This window comes from Rutidosis leptorrhynchoides, chromosome 2 (assembly GCF_046630445.1).
Source record: "Rutidosis leptorrhynchoides isolate AG116_Rl617_1_P2 chromosome 2, CSIRO_AGI_Rlap_v1, whole genome shotgun sequence".
Lineage (NCBI taxonomy): Eukaryota > Viridiplantae > Streptophyta > Magnoliopsida > Asterales > Asteraceae > Rutidosis > Rutidosis leptorrhynchoides.
The window spans coordinates 560,563,404-560,586,285 of record NC_092334.1 but is presented as its reverse complement, the minus strand read 5'-3'; the positions used below and the strand labels follow the sequence as shown (position 1 = coordinate 560,586,285).

Here is a 22,882-nt window from a genome sequence, read left to right as displayed (position 1 = left end):
GTATCTTATATCGTTGGAAAGGTATTTTGACAAGGAATACAACTAACTACTTTTCACCAAGCAAAAACATCAATTACAATAACCGAAAACTCGTCAATTGATCAATAAAGGTTTACTTTCAAAGTTCAAGTTCATCAAATGCATTTTAAATTTCGGGAATCCAATTCACACATATGATATGCCGTTTGAAGGTAATGAAACGTGCATTACAACTAAACACTTACTAACAACATTTCATGGCATCCAAAGTATCAAAAGTTCATTTCAAGTTCATCAAACCCTAATCAAGAATCACAAAATCAATAATCATGTTAACGCAAGGTTTTCATATCATCCAACATACCAAAACGAAACTAACGATGCTAGTAACACTTTTAACACAATGGGTTTAACATCTAACAACATTTAATCAATCAAAATCAAAGATTAAACTAACCCATTTCAAGTGTTCATGCTAGTTACACCAAATAACAAGATCGAGCATACAAATTACATACACGACATCACAATGAGCCATAGACACTAACTAACATCATTTCAAGTCAAAAACACGAATTTAGAGAAATCTAGAGTTTTAGAAATGTTACCCAAACGAGATGAAATTGGTACCAAAATGTAGAGGATGAAGGGAGGATCACGAATATGTAATTTGTTTTGATGTTGGCCTCCTAGATCGAATTTAGATGATGATTGAATGAATTGGGTGTTATGGTTGTTCTTGCAACTAGAGAGAAAAGGAGGAGAAAGGAGGTGGAAGGTGGATGGAAATGAATGGATGAGAATGGTGGGTTGACTAGTTGACCTAGTCAACTAGTTTGCCCACTTGACAGCTTCGGTCCCTCAAGTTTCAAAGCGGGTGCGTGAACTAACCGAACGAATATTTTAAAAACGCTAAAGAAATCGAGAGATGTTATAATTAAATAACAGAAATATTAAGAACGTTAGTTAACGAAAACTACGAATTTAAATAACGAAAGATATTATTTAAAAAAAAAAGATAGTGTTAAAAATAAATTTTAACGGAAAAACGCGGGATGTTACATTACCTACACCTTAAAAGAAATTTCGTCCCGAAATTTAGTTGGAAGTAATAGTCGATGTCTCTTACTCGAGACCTTACGTTGTCAATGCTATGAATAAGTGAAGATACGTCCTTGGGCATTCTCATGAACTTTGACATTCGGGATTTCACGTTGTATTAAGGCTTGATTTTACGATCCACAATTTCAACCGGTTTTCCCACGAAGGGGAGTTTGTCATCGATAGTAAGTTTATCTAGAATGGTAGCACGTTCCTGTTCCGCAGGACACGTCTCTAAGTTTGTTACATGGAACGTAAGGTAAACGGAAACTTAATTGAGTCGGAAGTTCTAAACGGTAGGAAACGGTTCCAATACGCCCCAAGATTTCAAAAGGATCAATATTGCGGATATAAATTTCCTCGATTTCCCGAAATGGATTACACCTTTCCAAGGTGTGGTTTTCAATACTACACGGTTACTGACTTTAAATTTGAGAGATTTTCATCTAACATTGGTATAACTCCTTTGGCAACCACGGGCCGTCTTGAGCCCTTCTCGGACTTGAACTATCTCAAAGGTTATTTCTTGAATGAGTTCGGATCTGATGATTTGCTTGTCACCTACTTCGGTCCAACGAATAGGAGAACAACATTTGTGGTTATATAAAGTTTCGAAAAGTGCGCGTTAACGCGCGAGTGGTAACTACTGTTGTAAGAGGAATCAACTAAAGGCGACAATACAAGTTTGTAACATGTCTTTCCAAGATGTAAATTGTTCGTTTGCTTAGCTCGTCTGTTTGTGGAAGATACGCAGTACTCACGTCTAAACGTGTTCTGAAGGCTTCTTATAAACAAGATGTGTAACGAGTATTTTCGATCCGGGATAATTGACAATGATACACCGTGTTGGAATATAATTTCTTAAGATATGCTTGGACAAGTTAGTTAGGGTTCGAAAGCGTTTGTTGGAACAGGTTTCTTGTCGGCTACTAAAAAATGTTCGTAAGGGCTAGTCACCCTCGTGGCGAATACTAGTAACACGTGAAGAGTCCCTCTCTCCATTGAGAAATTATATAAAAAGGTTTCCGTATACGGAAGTACGAGCGAAAAGATAGGATTGAAATGAGAACTTAGAACAGGATGAGTTTACGTCTTGAGGTAGCCACATCGCGCATCTAGTGGTCAAATGTTGAGACGGGGTGGGAAACGAAATAGTACACGTAGTTTTATAGTTCGGAGTTGAGTAGTAATACTAGACGATAATGGTGAAATAACAGAGTTATGTAATGTGGTACGTGATGACGAGAAGGTTGATTGAATCCATAATTAAGTACTCAAATTCTTCGTGTAAAATGACGAATTTCAGTTTACTTGATTTCGAGTCGAGAGAGTATGCCTTTCCGGCGTTTAAGTAGAAATATTTCCATTTTTGGTTCCATCTTGTGCTATACGAATTTAGCTAGCAAAGTTGGTGTGAATAATCACGGTCAAGGTTCGGGAATGGAGAGGTTTAAATTTCTCTTAGTGAGTTAACGAGGTTAAAGATCGTACAACGTGAGAAGAAGTCAGAATTGAATCTTCGGTAATAACCAGCGAGATCTAAGATTTTACGAATACAAGTCAGAGTTGTGAGGGTTTCCCGATTACGTGTGGCTTCGATTGCGAGATTTTATTGTAATACCCTGACCACTAACAACATGGTCTAGAAATTGGACTTTGTTTAACCAAAGTTCACACTTGGAAATTTTGGTATAGAGTTGCTCTTTCCTCAAGAGTTCAAGCGTAAGACAAAGATGTTGTTCGTTTTCTTCTTTGCTTGAATTGAATAGGTTAAAACATCACCTATGAATATGATGACAGATCTGTCTAGATAAGTTTACATATGTACCCGTCAGGCCCATCAGGCCCATGAATACGGAGGAAGCCTTTGTTAAACTGAACGACACTATAAGAAATTCATAACTATCGTAACGAATTTTGAAAACCATTTTGGAGATAACCGGAATGGGGGTCGATTTTGGAATACACACGGAATTCTTGTGATTGATCAAGAGGTCATCGGTACGGGAAAGAGAATATCGGTTCTTAACCGGAAATTATTTAGTTCACGATAATCTATACACATGTAAGGGATCATTTTCTTCTTAACGAATAGGTTTTGAGTTCCCTAGTTCTATAGGTGTCAAGTCAAAATTCAAATTCTCCACCCAAAAAGTTTAACGTAATAGTTTTCCGTCGGTCACTTGAATGGCATAGGTAGTGTCTAGGCGATATGGTGGTGTGCAAAGAGTACGAGTCAAGGCCTTGGTTATAAAACATCTAACGGTACCCGAATTGAATAAACATGAAATATAAGGGTTGTTGAGAAGAAACGTACCCGTGACTAGTTGTCATCTCGGGCTTCCTCGGTGTTAATGTTGAAAGCTCGGCCGTGTGTATTGGGGTTTGTCTTCTTCTCCGGGCACGCATTCTTAAAATGACCCGGTTGGCCACATTCGAAACAAACGCCCGTCCGGTGTGCATTGGGCGCCTTTTGGGAGACGGGGACGACACTCCTACAATCGTTGGCTGTATGACCACTTCCTTGGCACCGGTGGCAAGTTAACTTACCACATTCACCATAATGACGATTGCGGCATTTGTTGCAAAATGGTTTGCTACATTCGCCATAATGATGTTTGTGGCACTTGTTGCAAGATGGTAGACTTCCGGCATAGCCTTTCTTGTCGTTGGAGGTGAAAGGCTTCTTGGCGGGGTTGTTGTTGTAGTTGCTCAATTCGGGGGCTTCCCATTTTCTTTTGTTGCCACCCGACTTATCCTCAGCTTTATATGCCGACACCTCAATTTCGTCCACCGTTTCGATCAATTGGCGGGCCATATTCAAAGCCTCTTGGTGATTAGTGGGTTTGGATGACATTACTCCTTGTTAGATGCTCTTAGGAAGACCATCCATGTAAAGCTCAACCCTTAGAGACTCGGTACTCACGAGATTTGGGCACATCAAGGCTAGCTCAGAAAATCGTTGATTATAGGCCTTTAGGTCATTCCCGGCCGCTTTTAAAGTTCTTAGCTCGTGTTCAAGCTTGCGGGTCTCTTCGCGCGGGAAGTATTCGGTGATCATCTTTCCTCTTAAGTCGACCCAAGAGAGAGCGTGGGCTTCGTGGATACCCACCGATTGTACATACGTATTCCACCATGTGAGAGCGATACCGGCGAAGGTGTGAGTGGAAAATCTGACCTTGTCTTGGTCCCGACAACCGCTTATGCTAAAGACGGCTTCCGTTTGCTCAAACCATCGGGTGAGCACTACCGGTCCCCCGGTTCCATCAAAAGTGTGAGGTTTGCACCCCATGAAGTTCTTATAGGAGCACCCTTCGTTTGAATTACCGGCTCCATTGTTGTTGTAGTTGTGATTGTTGTTATTGTTGTTGGAAGAGTGACCGGCCATGGCCGCATCCACGGCGGTGGCTATCATTCGTTGTAGAGCTTGTTCGGGAGTTTCGGGAGGAGCGCGTCGACGAGCCATTGTTCCTTCAAGACACAAGAATATCGTTGGTTAGTATTCTCAATAATACCAACCGTGATATGGAATAAGGATAAAGAGAAAATTTCCTTAACCCACCTTAAATTCTTTATGTCATAATGTCGGAACGTCCATGTGAACCACCGTAATATAATCCCGGAAATTATATTACCCTGATTCACATGTGCATTTAACATTACTTCATAAAGTCAAGGTGGCGTGTCAATCAAATTTAACAACGTGATATCAAGATCGAATAAGAGTTAGATATGATAGGAGAGTTCGAGTATAATGCACAAATAGTCAAGTAGTTCCTACTTCAGTCTATATGCCGGTTGTAGTCTAGATTCACTAATGTACCCTATGACTCGGGGTCGACACCAATGAACTCTAAATCCCTACAACCAACGCTCTGATACCATCTGTAGCGACCCGACAAAATCGTCATTGATGGCGCCGTCTACTTAGGTCCCGTTACGTGGTCATAAGTCCTTAAGATGACGTTTGACCAAAAATATGTCGCATTCATTTCAAATGTAAAGGACGTTTCAAGTTTACAAAAGTAGTTCAACGACTAGTTACATTACAATGTTTAACGTACAATTGAAACCTATGCGACACAATTTAAAAGCAAGTCAAGGGCTCCAAATATGCATGTATACTCGACATCCAAGCAAGTATCAAAAAGAGTGCGGAAGCATGTATCATATAGCATTCAGGGACCTGAGAAAACATAGAGAATCTGTCAACGAAAACGTTGGTGAAATCATAGGTATAGTAAATGAGTATGTAAGTGAAACAAGTTGAACCACAAGTTATAGTATAAGTCGATTTTCCGAATCGTCTGACTTTCAAAAGTATTGTTGTTTACCGAGCACCCAATTATCAAAGCTTAACCGTATCATTTACCTCAGCATAAAAGTGTTAGAACACACACCGTACCAGAATATATTTCATTCGCTTAACGGTAGCGAATCGTCCGAATGAGGGTTAGTCAAACCCGTATGGATCCACACAACATAGTCTCGCTTACACCATCTGATGTAATTAATGATAATTGAATTGAGGGTTTTCGTTCAAACTCGTCCGTATCTTTGTATTCGTATTCGTGTTCGATGTATAAAAGTATGAAAGGTATATATACATATGAAATGTATATAAGTATGTAACGTATATGTTTCTCAGCCCACGATTTAAAAATATAAAAGTTGTTGAAAAAAAAGTGGGACTATGATCTCACCTCGAGTGCACGAGTATAAAAGTACTTCACAAAGTAAACGTGTGCATGAAAGTTTCTTAGCCTTGACCTAAACAAGTAAGTTGTATCAATTTACCGGTTACGACACAAGGTCGGGTGAAATGTGTTCAATTAGCCCTATGGCTCGTTACGACTCGACTATATAGCATGTGAATCAAATTGTCAAGTTTCATGCAAGAATCAAATATAAAATAAGATTAGAGCGATTGGATAAGTGTTTTGTTAAGTTTGACTAAAAGTCAAACTTGGTCAAAGTCAACGAAAAAGTCAATGGGGTCGGGTCGGGTCCCGAACTATTTTCATGAGCTTAGAAATCATATATGAGCATGTTGTCCAAGTTTCATGTTGATCGGGGGTGTGTAGCATAGCAAACATTATTCAAAAATCGACAAAGTTGGACAGACCACTTTGGCGCGCTGCGCGGGTATATGGCGCGCCGCGCCATTACCTGTGCAGAGAATTCTGGCAGTTTTCACACTCAAGCACGAATCCAACTTCAAATACCCATAAATCCTAAACCGTAAACATCCAAAACAAGTATCTTATATCGTTGGAAAGGTATTTTGACAAGGAATACAACTAACTACTTTTCACCAAGCAAAAACATCAATTACAATAACCGAAAACTCGTCAATTGATCAATAAAGGTTTACTTTCATAGTTCAAGTTCATCAAATGTATTTTAAATTTCGGGAATCCAATTCACACATATGATATGCCGTTTGAAGGTAATGAAACGTGCATTACAACTAAACACTTACTAACAACATTTCATGGCATTCAAAGTATCAAAAGTTCATTTCAAGTTCATCAAACCCTAATCAAGAATCACAAAATCAATAATCATGTTAACGCAAGGTTTTCATATCATCCAACATACCAAAACGAAACTAACGATGCTAGTAACACTTTTAACACAATGGGTTTAACATCTAACAACATTTAATCAATCAAAATCAAAGATTAAACTAACCCATTTTAAGTGTTCATGCTAGTTACACCAAATAACAAGATCGAGCATACAAATTACATACACGACATCACAATGAGCCATAGACACTAACTAACATCATTTCAAGTCAAAAACACGAATTTAGAGAAATCTAGAGTTTTAGAAATGTTACCCAAATGAGATGAAATTGGTACCAAAATGTAGAGGATGAAGGGAGGATCACGAATATGTAATTTGTTTTGATGTTGGCCTCCTAGATCGAATTTAGATGATGATTGAATGAATTAGGTGTTATGGTTGTTCTTGCAACTAGAGAGAAAAGGAGGAGAAAGGAGGTGGAAGGTGGATGGAAATGAATGGATGAGAATGGTGGGTTGACTAGTTGACCTAGTCAACTAGTTTGCCCACTTGACAGCTTCGGTCCCTCAAGTTTCAAAGCGGGTGCATGAATTAACCGAACGAATATTTTAAAAACGCTAAAGAAACCGAGAGATGTTATAATTAAATAACAAAAATATTAAGAACGTTAGTTAACGAAAACTACGAATTTAAATAACGAAAGATATTATTTAAAAAAAAAGATAGTGTTAAAAATAAATTTTAACGGAAAAACGCGGGATGTTACACTTTGATACCTTGATCGCTCACAATATGACCCAGGAATTGGACTTCCTTCACCCAAAACTCGCACTTGGAGAATTTGGCATAAAGTTGCTCTTGTCTCAAGAGTTCAAGCACTAGTCGAAGATGTTGCTCATGTTCTTCTTCGCTTTTGGAGTAGATGAGGATATCATCTATGAAGACGATAACGAACTTATCCAGGTATGGCTTGCATACACGATTCATGAGATCCATAAACACGGCAGGTGCGTTGGTTAAACCGAATGGCATCACGAGAAACTCATAGTGACCATAACGGGTTCTGAACGCAGTTTTCATCACATCACTCTCCTTCACCCTCTGCTGGTGATAACCTGATCGCAAATCGATCTTCAGCTGATTGAAAAGATTGTCAATTCTAGGAAGGGGATACCGATTCTTGATCGTCAACTTGTTGAGTTTGCGGTAGTCGATACATATGCGAAAAGATCCGTCCTTCTTCTTTACAAACAAAACAGGTGCGCCCCAAGGCGAAGAACTTGGTTGGATGAATCCATGGTCTAGCAGTTCTTGTAGTTGACTCTGCAACTCTTGCATTTCGGAATGTGCGAGTTGATAAGGTACACGAGCTACAGGTGCAGCTCCTGGCACTAAATCGATCTGAAACTCAACTGCCCTCGTTGGCGGTAATCCAGGCAATTCTTCTGGAAATACATCGGGAAATTCGTTCACAATTCGTACATCATCCATGCTCTTCACCTAGGTTTCTAATGTTTTCACATGTGCTAAAATAGCAAGACGTCCTTTCTTCATGATCTTTTGTGCTTTCATGCAACTAATGAGGTTCAGCTTTGAGTTACATCTCTCTCCGTAAATAATCAGTGGCTCACCATCTCCATGTGGTATACGAATAGTTTTATCTCAACAGATAATGTCGGCCCTTACCTTGGTTAACCAGTCCATACCGACAATCACATCAAAACTTCCCAATTTGATGGGTATCAAGTCAATCTCGAAATCCACACCAGCTATGTTGATAATACCTCCTCGGCTAATTTGGTCAACTTTCTCAAGTTTTTCATTGGCTACCTCAACAAGCATACTCTCCTTTAAAGGAACTAACGACCAATCTATCTTAGAGCAAAAGTGTCTACATACATAACTCCTATCGGCACCAGTATCAAATAGGACAGAAGCTAATAGATGGTTGATAGTGAATATACCTGTAACCAAGTCAGGGTTCTCACGGGCATCCCTTGCATTTACGTTGAAAGCTCTTCCACGCGCTGGTCCGCCGTCCTTTATCTTGTTAGGACATTCATTCCTGAAGTGGCCCTGTTGTCTACACTCATAGCACTTCCTTGATCCAGTAGGGTTTGTCTTCACAGTTGGGGTGGTGATCTTGCAGTCTTTGCCAATATGCCCAGTCCTTTTACACTTTTCACAGACCACGTTGTAGTACCCGGTATGATGCTTGTAGCATATCTTTCACTTCGGGAGACTACCCTTGTAGTTAGGGTTCGAGCTAGGGTTCGGGTTGGGGTTCCTCCCATCGTTGTTTCCCTTGAAACTTTCATGCCTTTTAGCTAGGTTTTGATCAAAGACCCTTTCCTTGTTGCTGTCCCACTTACATTTCTCATTACTAGTTTCCGATTCGGATTTCCCCTTTTCTGGTTCTTTTCTGGTAATTTGGTTCATCAGGGTGTGCGCCATGCACATAGCTTCCGGGACATCAGCTGGTTTTGAAGAGGTGACATTTCCCTGAATGGACTTGGGAAGTCCCCACAAATACCGTTCCATTCGCTTAAATTCCGGGGTAACCATCGTGGGGCACATCAGAGCTAATTCCAGGTACCTTCGGTTATAGCCATCAAGATCGGTTCCCACAACCTTCAATTCCCAAAGCTCAGCTTCCATTTTCTGAATCTCTATTCTGGGGCAGTACTCCTCGATCATAGCCCCCTTAAATTCCTCCCACGGTGTAGCATAAGCCTCGTCAATACCCTTAGCCTGAGCAAGTGTGTTCCACCAGTTGTAGATTAGTCCTATTAGTGAATCCTACTCGGTCCGGTCTAGACTCACTAATGCAACCTAATTCCCTACAACCAATGCTCTGATAGAAAATGTGATGCCCCGTACAAAAATAACGTGTACGGATCATCAACAACATGATCATTACAAGGTCAAACACTATATGCTGTTTTAAAATAAGTTTGCATTCATAAGAAAGGGTGACGTCATAACCAACATCAAAAGTTTTACAAAGGATAGTAGGCTTTTACGAATAGAAGCAATTAACATAAGTACGAGACCCAATGGTCATTACAAATTCATTGTTTCAAAAGTAACAGAGTTTGTGAATGCAAAGTAAACATTTCATGCAGTGACATCTCTAACAAAAGCAGCGGGAGTCTACACAGCAAGACTACTATAGTGGAAGCATCAAACCTCTAATCACCTGAGAAAACATGCTTAAAAACGTCAACATGAATGTTGGTGAGCTATAGTTTAAATGTAACAGTAATGTAAGGTAGGCCACGAGATTTCAGTATTTCAAAATAGTATGAAAAGTATATGCGCAACGGTAGGCACTTGGTAACTAACTTAACGTAATATCACCCCCTAAAAGTACACTTGGCGAGTGTGTAAGTTTACGAAGTATTAAACACCCGTTAAATGCTAGCGCGACTAGCCCGAGTGGGGATGTCAAACTCTATGGATCCATATCTAATATTCGCATTGACTGGTTCAAAGACCAATGACTAAACGTTACCGAGCTAAGGGGAAAGTTTATGCCGTTGTATAACCCACACATATATAAAGTTTAAGTATTCGTGCCTAGTATGTAAAATGTAAAAAAGCGCATGTATTCTCAGTTACCAAAATAGTTAAAGTAAAAAGGGATGCTATAACTCACAGTGAAAAGTAGTAAAGTCGGTACGAGATAAGTAAGCAAGTAGTTGGTCCAAAAGGTCCTCAACCTAAGTCAAAAGTTACTAAGTCATTAAATCGTTCCCAAAGGTTTAAAAGTATGTAAATTAGGTCTTAAGTATCATCATCATTCAACAACATAAGTAAAAAGTAAGGTAAGTTTTCAATCAAGAAAAGAGATCGAAACAAAGGCTGACTTTGATCAGCTGCTACGACCTCTACGTAAATCGAAAAGATGCGTAGTCAGTGGCTATGGCTCTGTATGTGAGTCCTCCAACCACTAAACAATTTTCAGAACCAAACTCGTCTTCGTTTGACCGTGGCGACAGTTTAAGTGAGAGTAGGTCAGAAATTTCAGCACAACGTTACAAAGGTGTAGTGACTTTCGGAAGGCTATAAATCCTAAACCGTAAATCGGATTAAGACGAGTCCTAAACGAAAAGTCATCTAGTCGAACCGAAAAATCTGGTAATAAACTTTTCCAGTAGCCCAAGTGACTGATCAGACCTCAAAAACAGTAAGCAAAGTGCTCCGGTGGGTTCTTGGTGCTTGATGTTCATCACGGTTCTCATCCTTGTTGCTTGTAGCTTCAAGTGTACAATTCGTTGATATGTTTGCATCATCTTTACCAAGTTTTGACCATCATGACACTAGTGTATGTCTAAGATAAATAGCACAACTCATTTAAGAGTTGTAAGAAGGTTGATGAACCAAAGTTACATCAAGATCTTAGATCCGACACATACATGAGTTCTAATAGTAATATTAAGCTATAAACTTGAATGTAAACTAAACAAACAAGATCTTAAGTTGTAGATCTTAGATCTTAGTTAGATCTTGAAGATCCTAGACTAAAAAGTCTAGATCTAGTGTTCTTAAGTTAAACCTTAAGTTATAGAACTTGGATCTTTACTTTAATAAAACCATAAGTTATGAAACTTAGATTTTTATCTTGTAAAATGTATATAAGCTTATAAGCTTTTGTTTTAGACAAAATTGGAAGACCATAAGATATAGAAACTTAGATCCAACATAAGTGTATGAAGTTATAACTAGAAAGTTTAACTTCCATGTTCTTTAACTTACAAAGTTTAACTTTAGTTTCAAGAAAATGAGATCAAGTTTAACTAGTAACACTTGACCAAAATAATAAAGTCACGAATTTAAGTACATACAAAAGGAAGAAATAAATTAAAACTACAAGTAACAAGTTCATGTTTGTTTCATACTTAAGAAGATTCAAGTCAAAGCGTGGATCTTAAGAAATTAAACCTTAAGTTTCCAAAAGATGAACACAAGTAAGATCTTAAAGCTCATGAACTTTAGATCTTTATAACTTTTCAAGTGTAGAACCATAACCTAACAAGCTTAGATCCTTGTTCTTGATTCCTCATCAAACAAAGGATGGAAGAAGCAAGATTCATGAAGATAAAACTAGAAAGTTTGATCTTTAACAACAAACAAGTAAATTGATGATGATACTTGGTGATTTTTAAAGGAAAAAGAAGAAAGAAAAATAAAGTTGTTACTTACAATTTTGAGAGAAAAGTTGAGAGTAAAAGAGTGGTGTAAGTATGTTGTGTGTGGAGTGGAGTAATACTAGCATATAAGTAACAAAAAAGAAAAGAAAAATGGAACTCCCTCACCCTTGCAATTGCCGACGGTTTTGAGGCTCAAAAGGGGAAGTCAAAATGGTTCTTTCAAGTGTGGGAGAGTGTTGTATGCTAGGAAGAGTATAAGGTTAAATGCATGGGAAAGAGGTGCATGCATGCTTGAAACATCTTTGTCTCCTACACCTTAATTAATCTTGTTTAGTCTTAATGAATCACTAGTAATAATGATGGGCTCAAAATTAGTCCATTAAGAAATGTAGGGTGGACTTTGATAGTCCAAGTCCAATAATATAAGTCCATGTATAAGTAAGCAACAAATTAGTAGAAAGCTCAAGTAATTAACTACTTACATTAGTTAATTAGAAATAATTAATAATAATTAATTATGGACGTAAATAATATTCGAAATATTATTCGTGAAAAGCACGTGTTGAAAAGACGAGCCGGGACATTAAAATGTCAATTACGGTAACAAGTAAAATGTATAAGAATACATTTAGTACAACGCAAGTATTAATAATAAATATTAATAATATAAGTCGGAAAATCCAGGGTCGTTACAGATTCTATTCTTGTTACAAAGTGAACATATATGTTTAATATGAATTTGATTTTATTGGTTGACCGACGAATTATAAACAGATTAGTGTATTAACTTTGTTTGTGTAATAATCGGTTTATTTACTTTATATAATTCTGATATTGTTACAAAATTATTGTTAACGTTATTAACCAACTCTCTTGTTACACTGTTTCATAACGCGGTTCTTTCTCATGTTGAGAAACTTGACAAGTTCACATGTTTGAACTTTAAGCGTCGGCAGTAAAAGATGTTCTTTTATCTGACCACATTGAACCTTGCGAGGTTCTTGACTGAACCTTGCGAGGTTCTTAACTGAACCTTGCGAGGTTCTTGGTTGAACCGCTCCCCATGATGCTCAAATTGTGAGCGCAGTTCAGGTTTGGAATCATTCAGATTACTTGTGCGCAAGTCAATCGTTCTATAACGTGTATTCGAACAGTATTCGGACCGTTTTCGGACTAATTGCAAACTGTATTTCAATCTGTTTCCAGACAATATTCGACACTGGTTATAGACTGTGTTCGGGACAGTATTCGGACAGTTTTAGACTGTTATTAAACCTAATTTAAATTTAAACTTGTTTATTTAACAGTTGGGCTTAACATGTTTGGTTTAACCGGTTTTGTTGAAACGGTTTAGTTTAATCGTTTAGCATAAACCTTTTGGTTTTAACATGTTTGGTTTACATGTTTGTGTTTAAACCTGCTTGGTTTAACTGTAAGGTTGAAACCTGTTCGGCTTACCCGTTTGAGTTGAAACGGTCTTAAGGTAATACCTGTTTGGTACCCATTTGAGTTTAAACCTATTTGGTTTACTTGTTTAGGTCGAAACCTAGTTCGTTTACCCTGTTGGGTTTAAACCTATTTGGATTACTTGTTTAGGTTGAACCTGCTCGGTTTACCTATTTGGTTGAAACCTAATTGGTTTAACCTAGTTGAGTTGTATTTGGGTTGAAAACTCAAATTAATTTAGTTCACGTGAGTTTATTTTAGTTTATATTCCAGAGTGATGATCCTGGAAAAATTGGCTTCTAGATAGGAACTCACTTGAATAATGTGTTGTATGTTCCCGAGATTCGTAAGGAATCTGGTGTCCGGATGTTTGTTGTACAAGTTTGGCTTTAAAAATAAAATAAAAATGGAAAGTATGTTCAAAAGGTCATGTTGACCAAGAGTGAATGTATATTTAAAAGGGTTGTGCCCTATAAATGTGAAACTTGTGTTGAAGTCGAATTAACGAGATCATCTTCGGTTGAACGAATAAGCGAACCTCTTGATATGGTCCACACCAATGTGTGTAATTTGAAATCCATTCTAACGAGGAACAGTAACAAGTACTTCATTACGTGTATCGATGATAACATGAAGTATTGCTATGTTTACTTGTTTTAAAGTAAAGATGAAGCAATTGAGAAGTTTATTGCTTTATAAAACGAAGTTGAGAATCAACTTGAACGAAAAATCATGGTTTTCGTAGTGATAGAGGTGGTGAATATATCGCACATTTTGCTGAATTTTATTCATAAAATGGCATTAGAAATAAATTCACTGCACCTTACTCACCCCACTCGAATGAGACTATTGAACGAAAGAATAGAACTTGAAAGATCTGGTGAATGCCATGTTGGTAAGTTCTGGTGTAAGCCAGTCAATGTGGGGGGATGACATCCTATTGCTAAATAATCTTTTAAATAAGATACCCCAATATAAAAGAGATGAAACCCATATGAGTTATGGTGGAAAAGAAAACCATCATATGAGTACCTCAAAGTGTGGGGGTGCCTAGCGTAGGTAGATGTTCCACTACCTAAGACACAAAAGATAGGATCAACGACTGTTGACTGCATATTTATTGGATGTGCTAAACACAGTAGTGCTTATCGCTTCCTTGTGCATGAATCCAAGATTTTGGATATACACAAAGGTTCGATAATAGAATCAAGAAACATTTCATTCTTTGAAAATGTATCTCCATATATTACAAATGAACGTGAAAGTTCATCTAGGATAGACTAGAAGGTGTTCAAGATGAGACACCTAATGAGCTAGTTCAATATGAACTAGTATAACTAAAGGAACTTCTCGATAAACGGCATACGTATTATGCTTATGGAAAAACTAATACTGAATGTATAAAAAGATATACGTGATATTCAAAACCATCTTAAATGGTATATTTAAGGCGGTGTTTAAGTATATGACGTCGATTTTGTCATGATACAAGGGATATGGTATGACATTTCTTGTGAGAAAAGCTATGGAGAATATGAATGATGCGTCTTCTATTCTCATGCTTTGGACTTGAAGTCTATGGAATATTAGACTTAGACTTGTTAATAATGATGGTATGCAAAGATCAATTAACAATTAAAATTGTGTTGAATTTATTTCAAGACAAATTCACGTCCATTCAGTAACAGAAGGATTTTGGATTTAGTATATTGTGAAATCAGATTTGTGAATATCATTGATGATGGAATTTATTCACATTTTAGGTGAATTATGATATTGAAGATAATTATAAATATAAAGATGTAAATCTTTATTATCATATTATCTTCAGATTTTAAATTGCCTAATCATAATTCAGATGTGGAAATATAATTGGAGTGCAGAACTTTGTTAAGTTTTCTAAATTTGACGTCTCTAGGTCAAACCTAGAATATGACTAAGAATTGCTCAAAGGTGTTAAAATATGAATCGCAAAAGATGTAATCTTATGTGTGAATATTTGAACGCTTCATTGATTAGAATCATATTAAATATATATGATTATGATATCGGGTTGCAAGACATGTGGGGGAAGCTTCGAGAGGATAAGCAGTAACCCTTGTTAGTTGTGTAAAATGAACACAATAACATTAAAATTGTGTAAAATCAACACAATAACATTAAAATGTGGGGGTGTCTTGTATTTGATATCAAGAACATGATACATGATAACGCATTCTAATGTATCTAATGAGTTGTACTCGATCCGAATTAGCATATGCTGTAAGCAAGCTGAGTAGATACAAGAGTAATCCAAGTACATCTCATTGGAATTGTATGATTCCAGAGCGACAAGTGGATATGTATTCACACTTGGAAGTGCTGCTATTTCGTGGAAATCGTGTAAACAAACGATTATTGCTAGATCCACGATGGAATCAGAATTCATCGCTTTAGATAAAGCTGGTGAAGAGGCAGAATGTCTATGTCAATTCATTAAGGATATACCAATATGGCCTAAGCAGGTGCCGGCCATATGTATACATTGTAATAGCTAATCGATGATTGGTAGAGCTCATATTACAATGTGCAATGGTAAGACTGGCGTAGACATAATAAAGTACGACAACTAATCTCTAGAGGAATTATCACTATTGACTATGTGAAGTTAAAGGATAATGTTGCGGATCCGCTGACAAAAGGCTTAAGCAGAGAGTTAGTGTATGAGTCGTGCGTGAGAATGGGACTGAAGCTCCTGAAAGGCTAAGTTTATATGAAGGAAAACTAACTCAGTTGACTGGAGATCCCAAGATCTGAGTTCAATAGGACAACCTACTTGTATGAACTGGCGAAAGTCACTGTGGGGGAGTTAATTACTAAACTAGCAACCCCTACACCTTTTAAAGGGAGTTTACTAATTATGAGTAGACTTCCTAGTTCATTCCTAAAAGTGACATGTAAGAGGATAAGTCCATGGCTTTTAATGATTCAACTGAAATAATCATGCGTGGTTAATCAGTAGTCATTCGGTGGTGAATCACCTATGTGAGAGAGAAGTGGGGTCGCTTCGAAGGGTATTGTTGGGGCACAATACTTGATAAGCTCTCGCAGAACCAGGCTAATGTTCATGACCATAACGAACATAACTATGAGGACTTGAGATTGTCAGGGAGAGTCTTGTGTGAAGCGTATTGTCGCCTACACAAACGGCAGACGAGTTCAAAGACATCGCCGTCTACTCAGAGCCAGTAGACTAAGTGCATTTTCACAAGCGAAAGTTCAAAGGGTAACACCTATTTATCGTATGCAAGATTCAACCGCTGAAATTTAATCGAAAGATAGTTGTTACTAAGAAGCGATCTCCATTCATGTGGGGGATTGTTGGAAAATTTGGTTGGAAAGTATGTTCCACCAATTTTTTGGACACAAATTAATATATAATAAAGTGATATATATTAATGACTATGTAGTGGGTTTTGTAGCCACTAATGAGAGCTTTAAAAATGAACTAAAGCATGTCCAAAACGGGTTAATGGTGAATGAGATATCGCGTCTCAAAGTTGTTAGTTTAAGTGCAAAGTAAGAAAAGATTTGATTTATCAATCAAGGATTTTGGTAAATCTTCTCTTAGATTTTGTCAATCTTTTCTTTTCTTATTAAGATCCTAAAAGATTTGACTTGTGATTTTGTAAATCTTTTGTTATCAATTTAGATTGTGTTTGCACTATAAATACCATACTTTGGTATTTAGAATAAGGCATCAACTAACACACACAAAAAATCGTAACCCTCACACTTACGAATTTGTATTCGTTTTTCTTTGCTTCTTCTTCTACAACTTCGGTCACCCCGCTTCCAGTTACCTTTCAAGCAAGTGTTCAAGTCCGGCAGTACGCTGCTTCGAACCGGTGTACCCTGGGAACAGACGTCGAATCTGTTTAAGGGAATTGTGTCAAACACAAGCCCGGTTCAACCTTCAATTCGGTTATATCGTTCTATCTATTGGTTGTTATTATGATTACTTATTATACATATTTTCTATATGTTTGTGATAATATATATAATTGTTTCAGTTTTGTGTACTATATTCCTACAATTCATTCAGTTTTATGAAACGCGCCAAAAGAAATGTCAAAAAACGTGATATGATAAATAATGAGAAAATCAAATGATAATTATTCAGGTAGTTTATCTGATAAATAAGATAATACTCCTATGTTACGTTAATTATGAAGTAGAATTTTTGTTTCTATATTTTGTGATTAGTTTTAAGTAAATTTCACAACCTAAAATTTTGACCCACTCATTGCGGGTATCTTAGAGGAGGGTTCGAACTTCCTACAAATAGAGTGGAGTGGTAACGGCAAGATATATATATATACGAAACAACATATTAATTTGTGTGACACATAAAATTGTTTTTGAAATATAGATGATGACAAGTATGTCGGAGCATAATTCTGATGGGTTTCTTATATTAGAGCATTGGGTGGATTATTCGCCTTTCAGAATAATCCAAACATGAAAAATCTTATGAAATTTGTAAATTGATAAATTTGGATGGAAGTTTTTAAGACGAGTCCCAACAATCACGAATATGCCAGGTCCTCAAGCTACCCTCAAACCACCCTCGAGAGCGATAGTTGACACCAAGTCGTTGTCATTAGTTCGTGCAACGTTTAGAGATAACTACACATATTTCAGGATGAAGCTTATGTTAATTTGAGTTTTACTATTTGCTTCCCTATCTAATATATACTCTGGTATATATACTTGTAATAAAGTGAGTCATGGTTTTTTTATGAAGTGTGTGATGACTGAAAGTGATTATGTGATGATGAGTAAGTGTTAATGTAACGTTGATGTAGCAGTCTATCCTGATGATCGATCTGATGATGAAGTGTGTGATAGTTAGGAGTGGTCTAAGTATAATTACCATAGTACAGTTTCACTTCACACACACCTCTCACAATTTCAAGCTCAAATTTGGCGACTTTGGCGGATGAGTTTAACCTAAGATAGAGAGTGGTCAGATCCCTTTATTTTGTCATCATAGAAGTATGGCTGAAATTCGTATAAACCCCGTCACAAAACACACCTCATATCCTTTAAAATCATTAAACCAGCTCAATATAATGGAACATCTATAATACAAGTTTAACCTTCAAACAAAATATTCATTTGGTAATGAAATGTCACCAAAACTGGAAAACGTCTCATACATGATCTAGCTCAATGCCTCAGTTAGGTGCTGTTTAATTTTTTCTGAATTTGCCTCTGTTTCCTTTGTTTTTATTTGCCTCTGTTTGAGAAGAGGTGTCTGATTCAATTTCTTCCAGAAACATATCAATTTTTCAGATTAAGTGACAAAGAAACAACAATTTTACTTACTAAATTAAGAGCTGTACGGAAACAGATCATTAAGTAGAAAGTAAACAGACCCTTATTACTTAAACAAGAAAATACATGAACTTGTGTTTGAATGATCTTTTTCGGTTAAGAAGAAATTATTGAAGATTCAAGTGATTCACTTATGTCATTTTTTTTATGTTTTCAAATAAAATTTCAGTGGAGGGAAGGGTAGTTTTGGTGGGAGTGGGTAGATGGATCTGGTGTAATTACACAACAGTACAATCTTGGTTGCTGGTGTATTAGGTGCCTCCCTGTTAGACTCTTAGTGACCATATTACACGAAGTTTGAATGGGCTTACCCAAATTCCCATTAACTTACTGAATCTTGAGTCATTTGAACATGTATGTATGTTCTCTTCTTTTTATATGTAATCAATAGTCAAAATCAAATTGATTTTGGATTCCTTTTTTCCTTCTAAGTCAATTTAAGATTTGATTTGATATGTGTTTTTTTTTCAGCAGGGTATACAAATGATTGGAATATACACATCTCCTTGGACCTTATTTAGTGGTGATGGGTTTTTTTTTTTTTTTTTTGAGGTTTTTGTGGGGCATAGTGTTGAGTTAGCAAATGTGATGGGGGTGAGGGCGTGATGGAGTTTGTAGTGGTGAGCGTGATGGTTATGTGATGAGTTAAATTGGTCCCACATTTTTATTTAGTTTTTCTTTTTGTTTGATTAATTTGATTTACAAAAAATCATTTTTTTATAAAAATATAACATATAAAATGGTTTATATTAATAAAAACACACTTAAATTAATAAAATTAAACGATTACAATTTATTAAATTCCTAAAAAAAAAAAAAACAATACTTAAGAAATCCTAAAATACCATTGCACCATTACTTTATTAAATTAGTAGAAACTAAAACTACTCGTCGTCGTCATCGTTGTCCTCGTCGCTCGAAAGATATTCTTTGTAACGCACGGCCATCTTTCTCTTGAACTTCAAAGCTTTTTTCCTTTCTTTCGGGTCGGGGATGTCGTTAACGTCAAGTTTAAATAATTTTGTGACACACTCGAGTGCCGACCTCATTCGTTCTTCCTCAACTATACGATCAATACCCTTGCTTCGTTTCTCCAATTCTTTATCCTTTTTCTCTTCCCACCTAGAAGACAACTCATCAAATATTGAAGAATTCGTACCACGTGAAGAGCTCGTACCTCGTGATGATGTACCCGCATCAGACGAAACCAATTTTCTCGCAGCCTTCTTCGCTCGGTGTCTTCCCATAGGACGTTGAATCGCATCCTCTCCAAAAAGCTCCTCGAGGTTGTTTAAACGATCTTCCCCGAGATTAACTGTTTGGTTTTCGCCAACCTCATCTTCGATTTCATCTTCTATTACAAGTTGTCCCTTTCTCCTTCGCACGCCACTACCACCAATTGCACGTGGTGTATACCATTTCGGCCTCGTTTTCAAAAACTCCCAAACATCCTTGTAAGTCCACGGCTTCGCTGCCCGACTTTGATATCTTTCCACCGCGATGCTATATACGTCTTGCTCGACACGACCGCTAAGCCTTGGGTTACGTTCTTCTTTATTATATAAGGCCGTGAAATCTTTGCACGCCTTATTCATATGTTGCCATTTCCCACTTAATTGGTCGTCATTTCTTAAATACACAGAATCATTATCATTAAACTTATTTCGTACTCTAGCCCAAAAAGCCGTGTTTCTTTGCGAGTTACCGTGAACCCCATCTTCCGAGCAATCGATCCAACACTTAGCCAACCAAATTTCTTCTGGAGAAGTCCACAAATTTTTGTGTTGTGGTTCTTTTGTTGTTCCTTTCCTTTTCGTTTATGACTTGGTCGAACCCGGACATTTGGTTGTTGCTCCCCACCACGAATTTCTTCCACTTCTTCGTTATTTAGAGGTGTGAAGGTTTGTTGTGTTTGTGTCCATTGTTGGGTATTTGGTAGTTGGAATGGCACCATACCAGGTTGTGAGAAATGAGAAAATTGTGATGAAATTTGTTGTTGAAATGGTTGGCTAAATGGTTGGTTAAATGATTGGTTAAATGGTTGGCAGTATTGTTGTTGATAATTGTGATGCATTTGTTGTGAATTTAGAAATTGTGAAAAGAAGCTCGAATTATTGAAATCGTTAAGAAGATTTTGTTGAGACATATTGCCAGTTGGTCGATTACCCCGAACATTTTGTGGGGAATTTGAGCTTGAACCGGGCAAATTCGGCGAGCCGAAATTGTAGAGGTTACCGGAACCGGGCTCGTTTGAATCTTGATGTTGAAACATTTTTTTGGATTTTGAGAAATGTTAGATTTGTAGAGAGAGTTGGGATGATTAAATGAGATTGTGTATATAGATATGATATGAAGTGTAGTATATATATATAGAGAGATGTAGGAGTATACATTTTAGAAAAAAAAAAAATAAAAAAAAATAAACAAACGGCTCCTTCCAACGGCAACCTGCAACACCACCTGACCCCCAATCCACGTGTCCCCTTCTCATTCGATACTCGCCACCATCACAACCCGTGATGGCATCACGCCGGAAAAAAAAAACCGATGGCGCCCCATAGAGGCGCTATGGGGGCGCGATGGGGGCCAAATCAGGTCGATCACGCTGCACTAGTTGCTGTCTTAACAAAAGAACACAGCCCATCCTCAATGTGGTGTTTTTTTAATGTTTGGCACTTACAAACTTAGCTATTGTATGGCACTTAAAGTATGCCAATTGTCCCACTAAAGAAAGACACCTGTTAGATTACTGAAAGAAACATAAAATTGCATACTTTCACTCAATTACACCAAAATAACTAATCAACGATCACAACACCTTTAACGAGGGAGTCGAGTCAAACCGTTTGACACACATTCACAGTCGGGGATGCATCGTGGATCTTGAGCCAGTGCTCAGTTCCGATGATCCCCAATGCTCTCAATCTTTATTATTGGTATCAGTATAATATCACAAAACAAAGTCCCTTTGAACATACACAACAACATCATTTAATACGTGGTTCAAAGTTTAACTTGTAGTGTTAATATGCTTTTCATGAAGATCTTTATAACGTGCTACCATTGTTTCAAAGGGTGGGATACTCTTTTTGATAAAATCGATCTCAAGCACATCTCTAAACCACTTGTTCAACAATGGTGTGTTCTCATCGTCTACTATTTTAACATCCAAAACTTTCTCAAGTGCTCGAAACCAAATTTCGAGCCAAGCAATTGAAATCTCCATAAAATTTAAATCGCTTTCGTCACCAGAGAAAGGTTTGTTTGGGTCCAAACTACTTTCGAGAGTCTTGAGAATACTACGAGCTTCTTCTGCATCGCTTTCATTCTGGTCGGGTTTACTCCTCAACAGTTTTTTTATAACCGGCACACACTACACAACGAAAAATTTATGCATTAAGATCATGTACACAAAATAAAATTTTTGTATGTATTTAATTAATTAATTTACCATATCATCGACATATTTTGCCCAAAAACGAGATCTAGCCCTCTCCAGAGGATCTCCAGAAAGTAGTGGACGATTCTTCCACACATCGTCTAAGTATTCAATGATCGCAAGCGATTCAACAATGGGTTTACCGTTGTGTAAAAGAACTGGAACCTTTTTGTGAACAGGGTTGTATTGCAAAAGCATCGCGCTTTTGTTTGCGATATCCTCTTCAACATATTCATATTCGATCCCTTTTAGACTCAGTGCCCATTGCACTCGAAGTACAAAAGGGCTTGACCAAAATCCTATTAGCTTCACTTTGTCCTGACTCATTTGAGTATGTTGTTCTATGTGGGATCTATCAGCCCTCCATCCGACCATCGTATCTTATATTGTATACAACAAGTGGTCAATGGCCAACTCCAAATTTGTTTTTATATCTTTTTTAATTTATTTTTTCTTTTCAAGATGTGATATGATCGATGTATGCATCTTCGTGGATGATTCGCTTGGGTTTTAAATTTAGTATGAGTCATCAACTAGCTTCGAATTAACCATTATAATTTTTTTATAATAATAATAATAACTCTTATATTAATAATATATTAATATTATTAATATTAATATTAATATTAATATTAAATTAAATTAAATAAATTAAAGACTTAATCAAGCCCTTGGTCCATAAAGTTTTATCTTTTTTTCATTCTTGTCTCTAAAGTATTTTTGTTTCATCATAACCTTTAAAGTTATGATATGATTTCATTCAGTGGCGGAACTTGGATCATTTTTTTAAGAGGGCCGGACAATAAAGACTTAAAAATACATTTACATGTAACACGAAAATCACCACGTGTGT

General features: G+C 37.1%; 1 protein-coding gene across 1 annotated transcript; it reads right to left on the bottom strand.

The window, feature by feature from the left end:
• Window positions 1-21,274: 21,274 nt before the first annotated feature.
• LOC139893118 (glutathione transferase GST 23-like) lies at window positions 21,275-22,423 on the bottom strand. Its single transcript, XM_071876256.1, has 2 exons — window positions 22,042-22,423; window positions 21,275-21,963 (listed from the first exon to the last, which is right to left on the bottom strand). The coding sequence occupies exons 1-2, from the start codon at window positions 22,402-22,404 to the stop codon at window positions 21,601-21,603; spliced, it is 726 nt and encodes a 241-aa protein (XP_071732357.1). The 5' UTR covers window positions 22,405-22,423; the 3' UTR covers window positions 21,275-21,600.
• Window positions 22,424-22,882: the final 459 nt, after the last annotated feature.